The 19305-nt window shown below is 38.3% G+C and overlaps 1 protein-coding gene and 1 long non-coding RNA gene across 2 annotated transcripts; both read right to left on the bottom strand.

The window, feature by feature from the left end:
* Positions 1 to 165: 165 nt before the first annotated feature.
* On the bottom strand, positions 166 to 688 carry LOC114414372. Its single transcript, XR_003667201.1, has 3 exons — positions 576 to 688; positions 297 to 380; positions 166 to 177 (listed from the first exon to the last, which is right to left on the bottom strand). It is a non-coding gene; the product is annotated as an uncharacterized LOC114414372 (long non-coding RNA).
* A 516-nt stretch (positions 689 to 1204) lies between these two features.
* Positions 1205 to 2004, bottom strand: LOC114416120 (double-stranded RNA-binding protein 2-like). Its single transcript, XM_028380995.1, has 2 exons — positions 1759 to 2004; positions 1205 to 1453 (listed from the first exon to the last, which is right to left on the bottom strand). Exons 1-2 carry the CDS (start codon positions 2002 to 2004, stop codon positions 1205 to 1207), a joined length of 495 nt encoding a protein of 164 aa, XP_028236796.1.
* Between the last annotated feature and the right edge of the window lie 17301 nt (positions 2005 to 19305).

Raw genomic sequence — 19305 nt, 5'->3', positions numbered from 1 at the left:
AGGTATGCGACATAGTTAAATGGTCATTGTTCAAGAACAACTGAAAAACTAATAATCTTTAGGGGAAAATGTGAAAAAAAAATATTTTTACATTTTTCATGCTTTCTGCTTGATTTGAAAAGCGCAACTGAATTACTTGCAGAGAATTTTCCTCAACAGGCATGCAACACGATGAGCCTAGAAATAAAAAAAAATGGGAAATCAAACTACTTCACAGACACAATCAAAACTAATTTTGTCAGAACAATAAAACAACATTATGCATTACTTCTTGTAGAAGTATTTAGTCCACTTACCTGAGGTACATCTCCATTTTTCCTTTCAAAGATATCACTTAGGATCCTATTTCCTATATTAAAAAGCAATTGAGTTGAGACACTCTACAGAAAAAGATTTCACAAATATATTAGGGTCACATACAAGTTAATAGCAAAAACCCAAGGGAATTATACACACACACTATACACACAGGGAGAAAGAGAGGAAATTATTCAGACAACAATATATATAGAATTGGTATGAACAAGAAGAAAGGGAAACTTTGATAGAGACAAACAAATTATCTCATCACTTACATCCAAATTGTTTGATTTCAATACTTCATTAAGTTTAGCATCAGAAAAATCTACAAGCAATCCTTGCTTCAACTGGAACAGTTCATTAGACTTTATTCCAGTATGATCTACAGAAGTGATTTGATCTGGATAAAGAAAATAATAACTATAATAAAAAATTAAAGGTAGATACAAATCCATCCCTCAACCATGCCCTCAATTCCTTCTCTGAAGTATCTAAAGGCAGATTAAAACTAGGAAGCACCGCATTTATCCACTTCACCAGAGACACAAGCTGCTGGCTACTTGAAACCATACCAAAATCTAGTGTTGCGTAAAGAGTAGGCCAACAAAAAATTGAAATAACCATTTCATTAGAGAGAAGCCAATGAAACTTCTCTTCGGTTAACACCTGCCCGAGGAAACCCATTTCCGTTGTCAGATCCCCCTCTCCCCCGCCCCTCCTGCTCCCACTGCATGCTCATTTTCAACACTCCTCACCCCTTTGATCAATTACACCTAAACTGCCACAACTAAGAATTTTAATAAGCGCAAACTCAAAACAAAAATGTTAATACTTCAAGTGCAGGAGAAACATTTAACCAAAATATACTTAACAACACTTCATCCTAAGAAAAAGATCAATAACATCACAGTCCAAACTTTGGCAGCCACTTACATCGTTTTAAAGCGGACCAAGCTGCCATAGCTGCATTTTTCTCAGCTTGTTTCTTATTCTTGGCAGGTTCACCAGTAAACGTGATTCCAGTCAGTTCTACTATCCTGATAAAAATAGGTAAATGTCCTAAGCCTGACCTGTACGTTATGTAATGAGGCAATGGAGCTCCTACCCTTTGCGCAATTTCCTGTAGAAGGTTCTTGTACACTCCAGTCTCATCCTAAAAAAATTGACAACACGATAAGCATGTGCACAAAAAGCTACTAAAGGTACAATCAAGACATAATACCATGCAATGCAGTGTGGTTCAAACATTACACATTTTTCTTTCATATCTACAAATAGATATTAAAAAAAAGCACTAAAAGTAAAACATTAGCATCAGTCAAGCAGTAAAAGAGATTAATGAGTTCATGAGAAGGCGCATGTTAGAAAAGAGTGCGCCAAACATGAATTTGGGGGGGTTAAGGAGAGGGGGAAGCAAAAGAAAAAAAAACCCTAGAAGTAGAAGCGACAATGACTCACGAGGATCTTAGTGGCGAGGGAATGGGAGGGGCCACGGTGGGAGAGGGAATTGAGAGGGACTTCAGCGGCGGAGTGTTCGGCCTGACGGAGAGTGGAGCAGTAGTGAGGGGTCTCGAAGATCTCGCCGTTAAATTTGATGGTGGCCTTGAACCTTGGCGCGTGATCGGGACCTTCCCGAATAGACATGTAGGAAGGCAGATTAAAGCAGCTCCGTTGGGCCAGCTCTTGAAGCTGGTTCTTGTACATTTCTAGCAGCAACAACAACTTCTCTTTCTAGAGAAAACAGTAACCAGAGGTGGATGGGCTTTTAGGGTTAGTGAGAGAAAACGAAGAGGAATGCAGAATAAGAGAGTGATTTCTGGGAAATAATAATAATAAAATTGGGAGCTGAGGTTTTGCTATTCGCACGCGCTTGTTTTTTTCCCCTAATTACGATGGTCTTTACCTAAAACCCGTCGCAAACTTTATTGCATATAACATTCTAAAGCGGTTTTTAATAACCATCTTAGAATGTGCGTCGTAAAATACAATTTTTTTTATAATAATTACAAAAATGTCACCACACCACCTTCTAAATTGGTTCTATAATAACCGTCGTAGATCACACGTCGTAAAAAGTGTTTTTTTTAGTAGTGAAGTGGATGTGAACCTTTAGTCCTTTTGAATTGATTTAAAGTAAATGTAGTGTTTTAAAAAAAATCTCCATGATTTTCTTCGCTTTTATTACTATGTGTTTAAAAACTTTTAAATAAATTTTGTATGACTTTTTATTTATTTATTTATATTTGTGAGGGTAGAGGGTGTCACATCTCTAAACTATGAATCTCCATCACTCACTGGTCTCTTAACCCACCCAAACCCCAAAATCTGAAAAGACAAAAACCGTCTTATTCCTGGTGAAGAAGAAGAAGAAGAAGAAGAAGAAGAAGAAGAAGAAGAAGAAGAAGAAGAAGTTGTGTGGTGTGTTTGCGTTTCGTTCTTCCAAATGGCGATTTCCATCAGTCCCAGCGGCGGCTCTATGCCACCTCAACAGGAACAACAACCCAACAAGTATTCTTTCACCAAGCCCGTCTCTCTCGTGGGTCCTACCGATGCTGATCTCCAACGTAACAATGAATTGGACAAGGTTAGGTTATTGGTTTGTTTATTTTTGATTCGTTTCATCTCATCTCATATACGATTTGTTTAACTAACCCGTGCCTTCGCGTGAGACAAAAACCTAAATTTGTTTTGTTTTGTTTTGCTTCATTTGTTGATCGATTCAGGGCTCTACAAGAGCAATGAAGAATCCGTGGAGAGGAAAGAGGTTACCGCCTTGATCAGGTCTTCTACTTCTTCGATCTTGCTTTTCTTCATACTATTCAAGGTTCGTTATGGCACCCTTTACTGTTGTGATTGTTGTGTTTCATTGTCCTTTGGGTTTATGTTTTGTAATGATGAAGTTAGTTTGCGATGTAGATCGAGAAAAATTGGGTGAAGCAGTTGATGCGCCAACGTGGCTACACAGATTAGATGGTTGAGAATGCAAACAGTCATTTTTACTTTTGGCCCTTACCGACTAGGGGTAAGTATGCTGTTGTTACCTTTTCCTGACTCATGACATGGCCAATTGCTAATTTCTCTTAATTGTTCCAATCATGTAATGGCTCTTGATTGTTCCTAAGGATATATGTTTGAATATCATTATACTCATGATTATCGTGGAAAGTACAAATAGAATAATCGTTGAACTTCAGCTATATAATTTGACTTCATTTACTTCTTATTTCATTTCTCAATCACATTGATATCAATTTTTTTTTTGTAATGTTTTTCCTATTCACATGACTGGTGACAGAAAAACATACGATTTTTCTTTATTGTGAATTAAACAAACTTAAAATCCTGGCATTACAGTTGAGCAACCATTAGGTAGAACAAGGTTTAGGCCATCTTTTTCTGAAATCTTGTGTTGCAAAACTATCAAAAAATATTTGTGAATCTATTCAAGGTTAACAATATAATTTAACCAGAAATTGTCTTTTTCAAAGGATGAAAGTTTCTTAAGTTTAATGTGTGCATAAATAATGTCATTAAATGTGTCAGTGTGGATTTGGTTTGAGTTATTGGCTTTTTATGCTGGAAGTCTATGTCAATGTGGTTATGATAGGTTGTCAGGCGATGGATACTTACATGAAACTTTCTATTTTTTATTATTTTTATTTTTGTGTGTACTGTGATTAGTGCTACTATGGGACTATTTACATAAACATTTGAGTCTGAAAACTTGTTTAGAAAAAAGCATGGGTTAAAATCATGGCATTTTTTTCAAGTTCTGCATTATGAACTTGGACAAAAGTATGAGCCTTGTTAGTGCTTAGCTTTACTGAGTTTTAAAAGATTGGCTAAAATTTTGTTAAAACATAAGCACTTAGACAATGAAGGAAAGCTGGAGTTGCTGCACATGATGACTAACATTATATCAAGGAATCAGATCGGGCTGCACAGTGCACAAGGCAAGATAAAATGTCAAATGAAGAATTGAAGCTGCAGGATCCACGATGTCGGATACAATGTCCAGGACATCCTGCCCGAAAATACTGGACACATAAATCTGTTATATCTTTAACAGATTAATGTGCAGTTAGCAACAGATTTGGCGATCTATCTTTAGGAACGAATTAAAAGATAATTAAAGTTCGAATTACAAACTTGAATAGTTCGTTCAGGGATTAAAGATTAAAGATAAAAACTAAAAGATCAAACTGTATCTTTTAGATCTTTAAGTGCAGATTTTCAGGAGAATGATAGATCTCATCCAGCGCAAGTTGTTGCAGCCCAGATACGCACACTGCTATATAAACATGAAGGCTGCACGAGTTTGCTACCAAGTCCGAGATTGAAGAGTTATTTTGTGAGTTTTGGGACTTGAGTGTTTTGTGAGCCACCTTGATGTTACTCTAACATCAAGTGTTGGACCTGAGTGTGTAGAGTTGATCTCTATTGTTCAGAGAGCAATCTCTGGTGTGTATTTGATTTAATTGTAAACACGGGAGAGTGATTGAGAGGGAGTGAGAGGGGTTCTCATATCTAAGAGTGGCTCTTAGGTACAGGTTGCACGGGTAGTGGTTAGGTGAGAAGGTTGTAAACAGTGGCTGTTAGATCTTCGAACTAACACTATTTTAGTGGATTTCCTCCCTGGCTTGGTAGCCCCCAGATGTAGGTGACGTTGCACCGAACTGGGTTAACAATTCTCTTGTATTATTCACTTGTTTAATCTGTTCATACGGTCATATACAACTTGCATGTTCTGAAGCGCGATGTCGTGACATCCTGTACGACATTTGTCCCCAGTATCAGAATTTCAATTGGTATCAGAGCGGGCACTCTAAATCACTGAGTGAGATCTAGGGAGATAAATTCTGATGAACATGGAGAAAGAAGGAGGACCAGTGAACAAACCACCAATTCTGGATGGAACCAACTATGAATACTGGAAAGCAAGGATGGTGGCCTTCCTCAAATCACTGGATAGCAGAACCTGGAAAGCTGTCATCAAAGGCTGGGAACATCCCAAGATGCTGAACACAGAAGGAAAGCTCACTGATGAATTAAAGCCAGAAGAAGACTGGACAAAAGAAGAAGACGAATTGGCACTTGGAAACTCCAAAGCCTTGAATGCTTTATTCAATGGAGTTGACAAGAATATCTTCAGACTGATCAACACATGCACAGTGGCCAAGGATGCATGGGAGATCCTGAAAACCACTCATGAAGGAACCTCCAAAGTGAAGATGTCCAGATTGCAACTATTGGATACAAAATTCGAAAATCTGAAGATGAAGGAGGAAGAGTGTATTCATGACTTCCACATGAACATTCTTGAAATTGCCAATGCTTGCACTGCCTTGGGAGAAAGGATGACAGATGAAAAGCTGGTGAGAAAGATCCTCAGATCTTTGCCTAAGAGATTTGACATGAAAGTCACTGCAATAGAGGAGGCCCAAGACATTTGCAACATGAGAGTAGATGAACTCATTGGTTCCCTTCAAACCTTTGAGCTAGGACTCTTGGATAGGACTGAAAAGAAGAGCAAGAATCTGGCATTCGTGTCCAATGATGAAGGAGAAGAAGATGAGTATGACCTGGATACTGATGAAGGTCTGACTAACGCAGTTGTGCTCCTTGGAAAACAGTTCAACAAAGTGCTGAACAGAATGGACAGGAGGCAGAAACCACATGTCCGGAACATCCCTTTCGACATCAGGAAAGGTAGTGAATACCAGAAAAGGTCAGATGAAAAGCCCAGTCACAGCAAAGGAATTCAATGCCATGGGTGTGAAGGCTATGGACACATCAAAGCTGAATGTCCCACTCATCTCAAGAAGCAGAGGAAAGGACTTTCTGTATGTCGGTCTGATGATACAAAGAGTGAACAAGAAAGTGATTCTGACAGAGATGTGAATGCACTCACTGGGAGATTTGAATCTGCTGAAGATTCAAGTGATACAGATAGTGAAATCACTTTTGATGAGCTTGCTATATCCTATAGAGAACTATGCATCAAAAGTGAGAAGATTCTTCAGCAAGAAGCACAACTAAAGAAGGTCATTGCAGATCTGGAGGCTGGGAAGGAGGCACATGAAGAGGAAATCTCTAAACTTAAAGGAGAAATTGGTTTTCTGAACTCTAAACTGGAAAACATGACAAAATCAATAAAGATGCTGAATAAAGGCTCAAATTTGCTTGATGAGGTGCTACAGCTTGGGAAGAATGTTGGAAACCAGAGAGGACTTGGATTTAATCATAAATCTGCTGGCAGACCGACCATGACAGAATTTGTTCCTGCCAAAAACAGCACTGGAGCCACGATGTCACAACATCGGTCTCGACATCATGGAACGCAGCAGAAAAAGAGCAAAAGAAAGAAGTGGAGGTGTCACTACTGTGGCAAGTATGGTCACATAAAGCCCTTTTGCTATCATTTACATGGCCATCCACATCATGGAACTCAAGGTAGCAGCAGCGGAAGGAAGATGATGTGGGTTCCAAAACACAAGACTGTTAGTCTTGTTGTTCATACTTCACTTAGAGCATCAGCTAAGGAAGATTGGTACCTAGATAGCGGCTGTTCCAGACACATGACAGGAGTTAAAGAATTCCTGGTGAACATTGAACCTTGCTCCACTAGCTATGTGACATTTGGAGATGGCTCTAAAGGAAAGATCACTGGACTGGGAAAGCTAGTCCATGATGGACTTCCTAGTCTGAACAAAGTACTGCTGGTGAAGGGACTGACTGCGAACTTGATCAGCATCAGTCGTTTGTGTGATGAAGGATTCAATGTAAACTTCACAAAGTCAGAATGCTTGGTAACAAATGAGAAGAGTGAAGTCCTAATGAAGGGCAGCAGATCAAAGGACAACTGTTACCTATGGACACCTCAAGAAACCAGTTACTCCTCCACATGTCTATTCTCCAAAGAAGATGAAGTCAAAATATGGCATCAAAGATTTGGACATCTGCACTTAAGAGGCATGAAGAAAATCATTGACAAAGGTGGTGTTAGAGGCATTCCCAATCTGAAAATAGAAGAAGGCAAAATCTGTGGTGAATGTCAGATTGGAAAGCAAGTCAAGATGTCCCACCAGAAGCTTCAACATCAGACCACTTCCAGGGTGCTGGAACTACTTCACATGGACTTGATGGGGCCTATGCAAGTTGAAAGCCTTGGAGGAAAAAGGTATGCCTATGTTGTTGTGGATGATTTCTCCAGATTTACCTGGGTCAACTTTATCAGAGAGAAATCAGACACCTTTGAAGTATTCAAGGAGTTGAGTCTAAGACTTCAAAGAGAAAAAGACTGTGTCATCAAGAGAATCAGGAGTGACCATGGCAGAGAGTTTGAAAACAGCAAGTTTACTGAATTCTGCACATCTGAAGGCATCACTCATGAGTTCTCTGCAGCCATTACACCACAGCAAAATGGCATAGTTGAAAGGAAAAACAGGACTTTGCAAGAAGCTGCTAGGGCTATGCTTCATGCCAAAGAACTTCCCTATAATCTCTGGGCTGAAGCCATGAACACAGCATGCTACATCCACAACAGAGTCACACTTAGAAGAGGGACTCCAACCACACTGTATGAAATCTGGAAAGGGAGGAAGCCAACTGTCAAGCACTTCCACATCTTTGGAAGTCCATGTTACATTTTGGCAGATAGAGAGCAAAGGAGAAAGATGGATCCCAAGAGTGATGCAGGGATATTCTTGGGATACTCTACAAACAGCAGAGCATATAGAGTATTCAATTCCAGAACCAGAACTGTGATGGAATCCATCAATGTGGTTGTTGATGATCTAACTCCAGCAAGAAAGAAGGATGTCGAAGAAGATGTCAGAACATCGGGAGACAATGTAGCAGATACAGCTAAAAGTGCAGAAAATGCAGAAAATTCTGATTCTGCTACAGATGAACCAAACATCAATCAACCTGACAAGAGACCCTCCATTAGAATCCAGAAGATGCACCCCAAGGAGCTGATTATAGGAGATCCAAACAGAGGAGTCACTACAAGATCAAGGGAGATTGAGATTGTCTCCAATTCATGCTTTGTCTCCAAAACTGAGCCAAAGAATGTGAAAGAGGCACTGACTGATGAGTTCTGGATCAATGCTATGCAAGAAGAATTGGGGCAATTCAAAAGGAATGAAGTTTGGGAGCTAGTTCCTAGACCCGAGGGAACTAATGTGATTGGCACCAAGTGGATCTTCAAGAACAAAACCAATGAAGAAGGTGTTATAACCAGAAACAAGGCCAGACTTGTTGCTCAAGGCTACACTCAGATTGAAGGTGTAGACTTTGATGAAACTTTCGCTCCTGTTGCTAGACTTGAGTCCATCAGATTGTTACTTGGTGTAGCTTGCATCCTCAAATTCAAGCTGTACCAGATGGATGTGAAGAGCGCGTTTCTGAATGGATACTTGAATGAAGAAGTCTATGTGGAGCAACCAAAGGGATTTGTAGATCCAACTCATCCAGATCATGTATACAGGCTCAAGAAGGCTCTCTATGGATTGAAGCAAGCTCCAAGAGCTTGGTATGAAAGGCTAACAGAGTTCCTGACTCAGCAAGGGTATAGGAAGGGAGGAATTGACAAGACTCTCTTTGTCAAACAAGATGCTGAAAACTTGATGATAGCACAGATATATGTTGATGACATTGTGTTTGGAGGGATGTCTAATGAGATGCTTCGACATTTTGTCCAACAGATGCAATCTGAATTTGAGATGAGTCTTGTTGGAGAGCTGACTTATTTTCTGGGACTCCAAGTGAAACAGATGGAAGACTCCATATTCCTCTCACAAAGCAAGTATGCAAAGAACATTGTCAAGAAGTTTGGGATGGGAAATGCCAGCCATAAAAGAACACCTGCACCTACCCACTTGAAGCTGTCAAAAGATGAAGCTGGCACCAGTGTTGATCAAAGTCTGTACAGAAGCATGATTGGGAGCTTACTATATTTAACAGCAAGCAGACCTGACATCACCTTTGCAGTAGGTGTGTGTGCAAGATATCAAGCCAATCCCAAGATAAGTCACTTGAATCAAGTAAAGAGAATTTTGAAATATGTAAATGGCACCAGTGACTATGGGATTATGTACTGTCATTGTTCAGATTCAATGCTGGTTGGGTATTGTGATGCTGATTGGGCTGGAAGTGCAGATGACAGAAAAAGCACTTCTGGTGGATGCTTCTATTTGGGAACCAATCTTATTTCATGGTTCAGCAAGAAGCAGAACTGTGTGTCCCTATCTACTGCAGAAGCAGAGTATATTGCAGCAGGAAGCAGCTGTTCACAACTAGTTTGGATGAAGCAAATGCTCAAGGAGTACAATGTCGAACAAGATGTCATGACATTGTACTGTGACAACTTGAGTGCTATTAATATTTCTAAAAATCCTGTTCAACACAGCAGAACCAAGCACATTGACATTAGACATCACTATATTAGAGATCTTGTTGATGATAAAGTTATCACACTGGAGCATGTTGACACTGAGGAACAAATAGCAGATATTTTCACAAAGGCATTGGATGCAAATCAGTTTGAAAAACTGAGGGGCAAGCTGGGCATTTGTCTGCTAGAAGATTTATAGCAATTACTTTTATCTGAACGTGCTCAAACGTTAATAGCGCGTTCTCTACTAGGCCAAAACAAATTCGACCGTTGCTTCACACGTCCCTCTACATTCCTCATTCAAACTCATATTTTAGTGATAATCTCGTTTTCAGCTTTCCCCAACAGCTCTCAGAGATTTACGAAATCACTCCAAAGGCTCTGCTTCTCCATGGCTACCTCACCAAAAGAAACTTCAGCTCCTGGTTCACCCTCTGTACCATCATCTCCATCATCCACCAAAGCACCATCAAACCAGGAACAACCTGAATTCAATATCCAACCCATACAAATGATTCCTGGTCGTATTGTGAGTAGCATTCTGAAAAATGCTTCTGTCCCTGATGCTGATAAAGATGTTCCAACATCTTCCACCCCAAATGCTGAAGTCCTCTCTTCATCCAGCAAAGAGGAATCAACAGAGGAAGAGGATCAAGCCACAGAGGAGACCCCTGCACCAAGGGCACCAGAACCTGCTCCAGGTGACCTCATTGACCTAGAAGAAGTAGAATCTGATGAGGAACCCATTGCCAACAAGTTGGCACCCGGCATTGCAGAAAGATTACAAAGCAGAAAGGGAAGAACCCCCATTACTAGGTCTGGACGAATCAAAACTATGGCACAGAAGAAGAGCACACCAATCACTCCTACCACATCCAGATGGAGCAAAGTTGCAATCCCTTCCAAGAAGAGGAAAGAAATTTCCTCATCTGATTCTGATGATGATGTCGAACTAGATGTTCCCGACATCAAGAGGGCCAAGAAATCAGGGAAAAAGGTGCCTGGCAATGTCCCTGATGCACCATTGGACAACATTTCATTCCACTCCATTGGCAATGTTGAAAGGTGGAAATTTGTATATCAACGCAGACTTGCCTTAGAAAGAGAACTGGGAAGAGATGCCTTGGATTGCAAGGAGATCATGGACCTCATCAAGGCTGCTGGACTGCTGAAAACAGTCACCAAGTTGGGAGACTGTTATGAAAGCCTAGTCAGGGAATTCATTGTCAACATTCCCTCTGACATAACAACCAGAAAGAGTGATGAATATCAGAAAGTGTTTGTCAGAGGAAAATGTGTTAGATTCTCCCCTGCTGTAATCAACAAATACCTGGGCAGACCAACTGAAGGAGTGGTGGATATTGCTGTTTCTGAGCATCAAATTGCCAAGGAAATCACTGCCAAACAAGTCCAGCATTGGCCAAAGAAAGGGAAGCTTTCTGCAGGGAAGCTAAGTGTGAAGTATGCAATCCTGCATAGGATTGGCGCTGCAAACTGGGTACCCACCAATCATACTTCCACTGTTGCCACAGGTTTGGGTAAATTTCTGTATGCTGTTGGAACCAAGTCCAAATTTAATTTTGGAAACTATATTTTTGATCAAACTGTTAAGCATTCAGAATCTTTTGCTGTCAAATTACCCATTGCCTTCCCAACTGTATTGTGTGGCATTATGTTGAGTCAACATCCCAATATTTTAAACAACATTGACTCTGTGATGAAGAGAGAATCGGCTCTGTCCCTGCATTACAAACTGTTTGAGGGGACACATGTCCCAGACATTGTCTCGACATCAGGGAAAGCTGCTGCTTCAGGTGCTGTGTCCAAGGATGCTTTGATTGCTGAACTCAAGGACACATGCAAGGTGCTGGAAGCAACCATCAAAGCCACCACAGAGAAGAAAATGGAGCTGGAACGCCTGATCAAAAGACTCTCAGACAGTGGCATTGATGATGGTGAAGCAGCTGAGAAAGAAGAAGAAGCAGCTGAGGAAGAAGAAGAAGCAGCTGAGGAAGAAGAAGAAGCCGCTGAGGAAGAAGAAGATGCAGCAGAGGATACAGAATCCGATGATGATGATTCTGATGCCACCCCATGACCATCAGACCTTCATTTTTGCTTTTTACTCTTACTAGCTATAGGGGCATGTCCCTTTGAACAATTGATTGCTATTGGTCTGTAATATTTGCATGCACTCTACTTTTGCCAAATTCTGTCTAAAAAGGGGGAGTAATAGTATTATGCATGATTTATGAGTGTGAGTAGTAGGATATTATGTATGCATGAGTTATGATTTTGAGGGGGAGTAGTATTTATATGATTTTGAGGGGGAGACTGCTGCTGCTGATGATGATTGATGTAAGCTACTGAAACTAGTAGCTGATAGAAGATGCAGTACGAGCATGGAGACAGGGGGAGCAAAAAGCTGATGTCACATGAGATGTCTTGACATCCTGGAAAAGACTTGTAGATTTGCAACTTGCAGAATGCCGCAGTGAACTGCTTCACAACAGTAGGAGCATGGAGACAGGGGGAGCAGAAAGCTGATGTCACGTGAGATGTCTTGACATCCTGGAAACGACTTGCAACTTGCAGAATTTTGCTGTCGCCACTACAGATACCGCTGTGCTTGATTACTCTGATAATGAAAGTTGCTGATCCCACTTGCTTAACTGCTCGTACCTGCTCAGGAAGTGTCTAAGTATGTTTTAGACAAAATTTGCCAAAGGGGGAGATTGTTAGTGCTTAGCTTTACTGAGTTTTAAAAGATTGGCTAAAATTTTGTTAAAACATAAGCACTTAGACAATGAAGGAAAGCTGGAGTTGCTGCACATGATGACTAACATTATATCAAGGAATCAGATCGGGCTGCACAGTGCACAAGGCAAGATAAAATGTCAAATGAAGAATTGAAGCTGCAGGATCCACGATGTCGGATACAATGTCCAGGACATCCTGCCCGAAAATACTGGACACATAAATCTGTTATATCTTTAACAGATTAATGTGCAGTTAGCAACAGATTTGGCGATCTATCTTTAGGAACGAATTAAAAGATAATTAAAGTTCGAATTACAAACTTGAATAGTTCGTTCAGGGATTAAAGATTAAAGATAAAAACTAAAAGATCAAACTGTATCTTTTAGATCTTTAAGTGCAGATTTTCAGGAGAATGATAGATCTCATCCAGCGCAAGTTGTTGCAGCCCAGATACGCACACTGCTATATAAACATGAAGGCTGCACGAGTTTGCTACCAAGTCCGAGATTGAAGAGTTATTTTGTGAGTTTTGGGACTTGAGTGTTTTGTGAGCCACCTTGATGTTACTCTAACATCAAGTGTTGGACCTGAGTGTGTAGAGTTGATCTCTATTGTTCAGAGAGCAATCTCTGGTGTGTATTTGATTTAATTGTAAACACGGGAGAGTGATTGAGAGGGAGTGAGAGGGGTTCTCATATCTAAGAGTGGCTCTTAGGTAGAGGTTGCACGGGTAGTGGTTAGGTGAGAAGGTTGTAAACAGTGGCTGTTAGATCTTCGAACTAACACTATTTTAGTGGATTTCCTCCCTGGCTTGGTAGCCCCCAGATGTAGGTGACGTTGCACTGAACTGGGTTAACAATTCTCTTGTGTTATTCACTTGTTTAATCTGTTCATACGGTCATATACAACCTGCATGTTCTGAAGCGCGATGTCGTGACATCCTGTACGACATTTGTCCCCAGTATCAGAATTTCAAGCCTCACTATGATTGCTTCAAGTTCTGCATTATGTCTTACAAGGTATATTACTTACCTTATCCATAAGTATTTGAGTTTTTGTATCCTATATTAATCAATTTATTTAACATCTTACAATGTTGACCTTTGACAATAAGTAAATGATATGCCCAAGTATTCCTTGATGTGACACAATACCAATAGCTAGAAAATGTGCAAATAGAACATAGTAATTGAGAAAATATTCTTAATTTGGCCTAAGTAAAGTATATTTTGGAATGTGAATGCAGATTCAAACTTTTGCATTAAGAAGATAGAGTTTCAAAGATTTGGTATGCGTAAAAATGTTGCTCAGCTTTGTGTTTTTGAGGTATTGTTTCTATTTTTCTAAGTTGTTTCCCTCCTATGTTTTATATTTGCTCTTTTGTCTTTTATTAGAATTTATCATCTAAGATGTAAATTTTTATTATCGCTCCTAAATTCTGATTTACTAATGATACATATATACTTTTTTCATATCACTCTAAATTATTATATATGGTTTCCCTCCTATGTTTTATATATTTTTATTATCACTACTCCTAAATTCTGAGATGCAAATTTTTATTATCGCTCCTAAATTCCTATTTAATAACTCTGTAGCCTTTTTGAATTGGACATCAAGACCCATTATAAATAATGTGTCGAGTGAATCTACTAAAATTGCCCCTATACCGCCAAAACTGTTAACACAATTCATAGATTGTGACTGTGAAAGGAATAACAGACTAATTAGATAAATTTAAATTTTATCAAGGATGAAAAATGTGAATGAAAGATAGAAAATATTTTCATAGGGAAGACCATTCCAAACTCTAGATTAGCATAAAACAAAAAGGATTTAAATAAGAGCATCCACAGACACATTTGTTACTGCTTTTAATCTGAACTCTAGATAAATTTTAATTGTACAAATAATTATGTGCACATATTATTGTTCTTGTGGTACCTGGTTTTGGCAGTCCGATCTAAGAGGGAAATAAAATTGGTCAATGACAATGGGGCTATTGGCTCGAACAAACCTAATCTTTTCAAACGTTATTCTCCTAGCATATCCAGCTCCCTCCCCCCCTAATGCAAAATAGAATAGAACAATTACATTTAACATAAAAGTTTGCATAACTCATATGTAACCAAAATTGCAAGAAAACTATCTTCTATTAAGAGACTTTTTAATAATTAACTAATAATTTTCTATTTGCTCAATTACCTTCCATGTCTTGATTCTTACTCCGGTTAATGTTTCGGTTGAAGTACAATTCTACACATGCACGTCTTCTTCAATGTCGGTATCTCCACGTGCTCCCAATGATCCAATGCTACAAAAGCGTAATTTCTTTTATTAGTCAAAACAATATTCCAGAAAGTAGAAAAGGAACATGATACGTACTGGGGAATCACACATATGCCCCCAGTACTATCTAGAAAACAAAATGCGGTTAAAAGTGAATAAATAAATAAAATTTTAACATGCATAATTTATAATTGGATTTGTAGGTTACAAAATTACATTTTTTTATTTATAAAAAAACACATTGAAGTCAATATCTATATACTAAAACAGAAGTAAATGGAAAATACTGAAATACCCATGGCTGAGAGGTTGACCGTTGTCCAAAATTTTGGTTTTTTGGTCAAAATACCTATAGCTGAGAGCTTGACACCTGTCCAAGTTTTTTGTTTTTTGGTCATTTATGCCCTTCTAGGTTGGGTTGGTTTTCTACCACCTTGCTGCCATGTGTTATTTTATGGTTCTATGATTATGGTTTTAAGCCACGTAGCTTGGTGTGTTGTTGAGTGATTAGATTGCCGTTTGCAGTTTTGGTGGTGGGTGGTGTACGTGGCTTCTTTGTAGCGTTTTTTACTTCTTTCACTAGCAAGTTACAAGCTGCTGATTGCATTTGTTTAACTTTTTTCATTTGTTTTTAGTTGACTTTTGTCTTCAATATAGTTGTTCTGTTGTTTAGGAGTTTGGCGTGAGGCTGTGGTTTCCAGTTCGTGATTTCCGTTCTTCTGTGGTTGAAGGTTCGAGTGCATGTTTATGCTCTTCTAGCACGTGTTCTGTTCTATTCTTTACTGTTCACAAATTCTTGCTTTTCTTTTCGTTGGCCTGCATTTGTCAGTTGTTCTTTGGATTGCATTTACATGGTTTTGGATTGATCATATTATTCCTTTAGAGCTATAATTGTTTGGTTCTGTTTTTTGCTTTTTTGCTGAGTTGGATTTTTTGTTTTTTGTCTTTTATCACTGGCTTCGATGGTTGGATTGTATTGACATGGTTTTTTGTTAATCATATTATTTTTCGTCTGTTGTGCATGTGTGTTTTTTGATTAACCATATTATTGTTTGTGTGTTCTGCATATGTGATTTTGTCATGTTTTTGTTGTTTGGTGATTTTGGTTTCTGCATGTTTATGTTGCTCTGACATGTGTTCTGTTCTATTTTTTATTATTTACAAACTCTTAGTTTTTTTTTTGTTGGCTTCCATTTGGCTGTTATTGTTTGTTGGATTGATTGATAGTGTAATACTTTTTGTGTTATGTTGGCATTGATGGAAATCTTATTGCATGTGTGGTTTAAGGATGGGTTGGTATTCTGTTTTCCAAAAGCTGAACTTTGTTGTGTTTGTTTTCGGCCTTTCTATTTGTTTGTTGATGGTTGCAATATTATTTGTTCAGAGATATAATTTTTGTTTCTGCTTCTCTTCTATTTGCTTATTTGGTTTTTTTTTTTGTTCAGGTTGTTGCATGTATTGGCTTAGTAGTTCAACGAATAGTATCATAGTTTTTATGGTATTTTGTCATTCATTGAAATGTTATTGCATGTGTCATTTGAGTCTGTGTTGCTATTCTATTTTTTGTTAGCATTATTTTCTATTCTAAATTGACAATCATTCTTTACATAGCATTTGCATGGTTTTGGATTTATTACATTTTTCATTTAGAATTGGCAGGTCTATGTAATTTTATGGCGAGGATTCCTAACAAGATTAGGTCTATTGATGGATCAAAAGAAACGCTTAAGCTTGCTGTTAGGATCACCGATCTTTGGTTCGTTGGGACTCCTAACAAGTCTGAGCAAGCGAAAATGGTTTTTGTTGATTTTGAGGTATATTTTGTGCTCTCTATTTGATTGTTGGATTGTTGTTGATGTCATTTATTGATTATATAGTTTGCATATTTCAGGGTGATCAAATTCATGCTATTTGTAAATCGGACCACCTCAAGTCTTGGAAAGCTGATTTGAAAGAGAATTGCACTTATGTTATGCATAATTTCAAAGTTGTTAAGAATGATGGTCAATTTAGAGTGTGCGAACATGAGTACAAGTAATTTTTTTATTGGAGTGACGATTGTTAGAGAAGCTGATTTGCATGAACTGCCTTTTAAGGAATTTATATTTGTTGAATTTGCAAATGTTGCTGCAGGCAATTTTGTGTCTGGCCTGTTGTTTGGTGAGTATAGTCACAATTTTTGCTTTCATTTTGATCATAACTTCTTTGGGTTTTTTCCGATGACCTATTTTCATTTCTGGTGGTTTAAGATATTATTGGGGTCGTTGATCAGGTGGTCTTTTGGCATGTTTCATCGAAAAATGCCAGGGTTGTTTTTAGAATGAAGGATTTGAGGTTATGGTTAATCACAGTTTTTGCTATCTCCTGTGTATATTTGGTTATTTAGAGTTTATATTGTCGAGAATTTTATTTTTCATTTTGCATGGTGCTTATGTCTATCTTATCCTTATGAGGTGATGGATGTAATGTTGTTTCTTTGTTGTAGTGGTGAAATTTTGTCTTGCACACTTTGGGAGAATCACTGTACTCAGTTCCTATCCTATTTGAATGAACGTGGGGATGATGGGCCGATGGTTATTATATTGACGCATGCCAGAATAAAAGATGCATAGGGTAAGTATGATATTTTATTTGTTGATTTGGATACTCAATAGCTGAGTTTTGTTGTTGCTGTTGTTGGCATTTATAGGAAGTTATCCAGCTTCAGTGAGCAATTCCTTCAAGGCGTCAAAACTATTGATTAATGATCCTATATTGGAAATTCAGGAATTTAAAGATAGGTATTTTGCTTATCATTTTTGCTCTATAGTTGTTAAATTCATGTGACAATTGTCTTGACTGTTTTCTGTTGTTTTATTCTATTTATTCGATTGGCTTAGGCTTTTAGATTTAGGTGTTGAGGTGAGTCGAGTTTCGCTACCTGGCGATCAAGCAAGCTCACAAGTTCCAGGGGGAAGTCAGCTATCATCAAAGGATTCGTTTCTTTCAAAGGCCGAAGCCAAAACTATTTTAGAAATCAATGCCATTTCTGAGGTGGACCTGTTATCTGTGTTTATTTTATATTCATTGCAGTTGGAAGTCGAATTTGGCTAGATTTGTTCGCATTCATATATTATAGCTAATGTGTCTAACAATGGCATTTTATTGTTGGCAATTTGATTGTTATGGTTTTTTAAAAAGGACGCTGTTTGTGTTACGGTAGGGACTATTAGCAAAATAGTCATGGATAACCATTCATGGTGTTATCCAGCCTGTGCTCAATGTCATAGGAAAACTGACATACAAATAGGACAATTCACATGTGGATGTGGCAAGGATAATGATCAGCCTGTTCTAAGGTAATTGGAGTTTTAGTCCATTAACATGTTTTATTCAGTATTTTGTTTTTGAGTGCCATCTAAATTGGTAGGTATAGAGTTGAAGTCATGGTTACACAAAACAATGAGAGTGACAAATTTTTGCTCTGGGACCGTGAATGTGCTGAATTGATTGGCCAAATAGCTGATGATGTGAATAGGGTCAAGATTGAAGTATGTTCATGCTTTATGATATGTTGCTTCTCATTTTATGTATTATATTTTGTTCTTCGAGTTGTAACTGGCAGCTGGTGAATATGTGTTGTTTCTGGCAGGATGGTGATCTTGATTTGAATGCTTCCCCTCAAGCACTTGACAAATTGTTGGGTCATGTGCTTGCTTTTAAGGTCAGGATTCAATCATGATTCAAAAATGCAGTTGTACTTAAATACTCAAAGGACCTGGATTTGAACAATGTTGTTCTGGAGATGCTGCCTGATAGTGAGGTGTTCTTTTCTGATATCTATTTTAGTCGTTGTTGTCATGATGATATGATTCATGAGTTTGACTATCATCAACTTATATATGGTGCAGGCATGTTCCAAAATAGATCCTTCCAATGTTGATTGCGATGATGCTACGCATGCTGAATGTGTGAGTTAATGTTGTTGTCATGAACATTGATATCTTATATTTTTTTTATTTACCAGTTTATGCTTTATGTAGCAATCTCTATCTGTCACAACTTACCATGATCCGGTTGTGGGGTTGCCTTTAACACCCAAAAAGCGGATGTCATCTGATGAAGCCGATGATGAGTTAGGGAGCTCTTAAATTTTGCCAGCCCAACTATCGTCTAACAAATTAACAAGACATTCTCATAGGAGCTAATTTAGCTGATTTCAGATTCTTATTGTTGTGTTTTCACGCTGCTATTAAAATATTGGCATATTGAATAGACAATTATGTAGTTTTTGTTATCACTGCATTTGCACATTTGAAAATCAATTTTTTTGGATTCATGCTTTTAGACGTTCTAAATTGAGATCTGTCCATATTGTGTTCCTGCTGTAGTATCGGAAGTTTTCTTATATTAAATATGGCATTGAAAGCAATTCATTTTCCCAGTATTCTTTGTTTGGTTGTCCTCGATACAATTGAATTGTTGTTTACCATACCTTTGATGGTCTATATGGTTCTAACAAATTAATGGCGGAGTTAGCCTAAATAAAAAAAAAACAGTGAAGGAGATAAATTGGTGTTCAA

Source organism: Glycine soja, chromosome 6, assembly GCF_004193775.1.
Source record: "Glycine soja cultivar W05 chromosome 6, ASM419377v2, whole genome shotgun sequence".
Classification (NCBI taxonomy): Eukaryota; Viridiplantae; Streptophyta; class Magnoliopsida; order Fabales; family Fabaceae; genus Glycine; species Glycine soja.
Note: the sequence above shows the minus strand (reverse complement) of the source record. Positions and strands in the feature narration are given on the sequence as shown.

Bases quoted from the DNA above. Each gene is read 5' to 3' on its own strand.
- LOC114416120 (XM_028380995.1), bottom strand. From the start codon at position 2,004: ATGTACAAGAACCAGCTTCAAGAGCTGGCCCAACGGAGCTGCTTTAAT. The intron at 1,454-1,758 runs GTGAGTCATTGT...CAATTTTTTTAG, and splicing joins CCCTCGCCACTAAGATCCTC to GATGAGACTGGAGTGTACAA.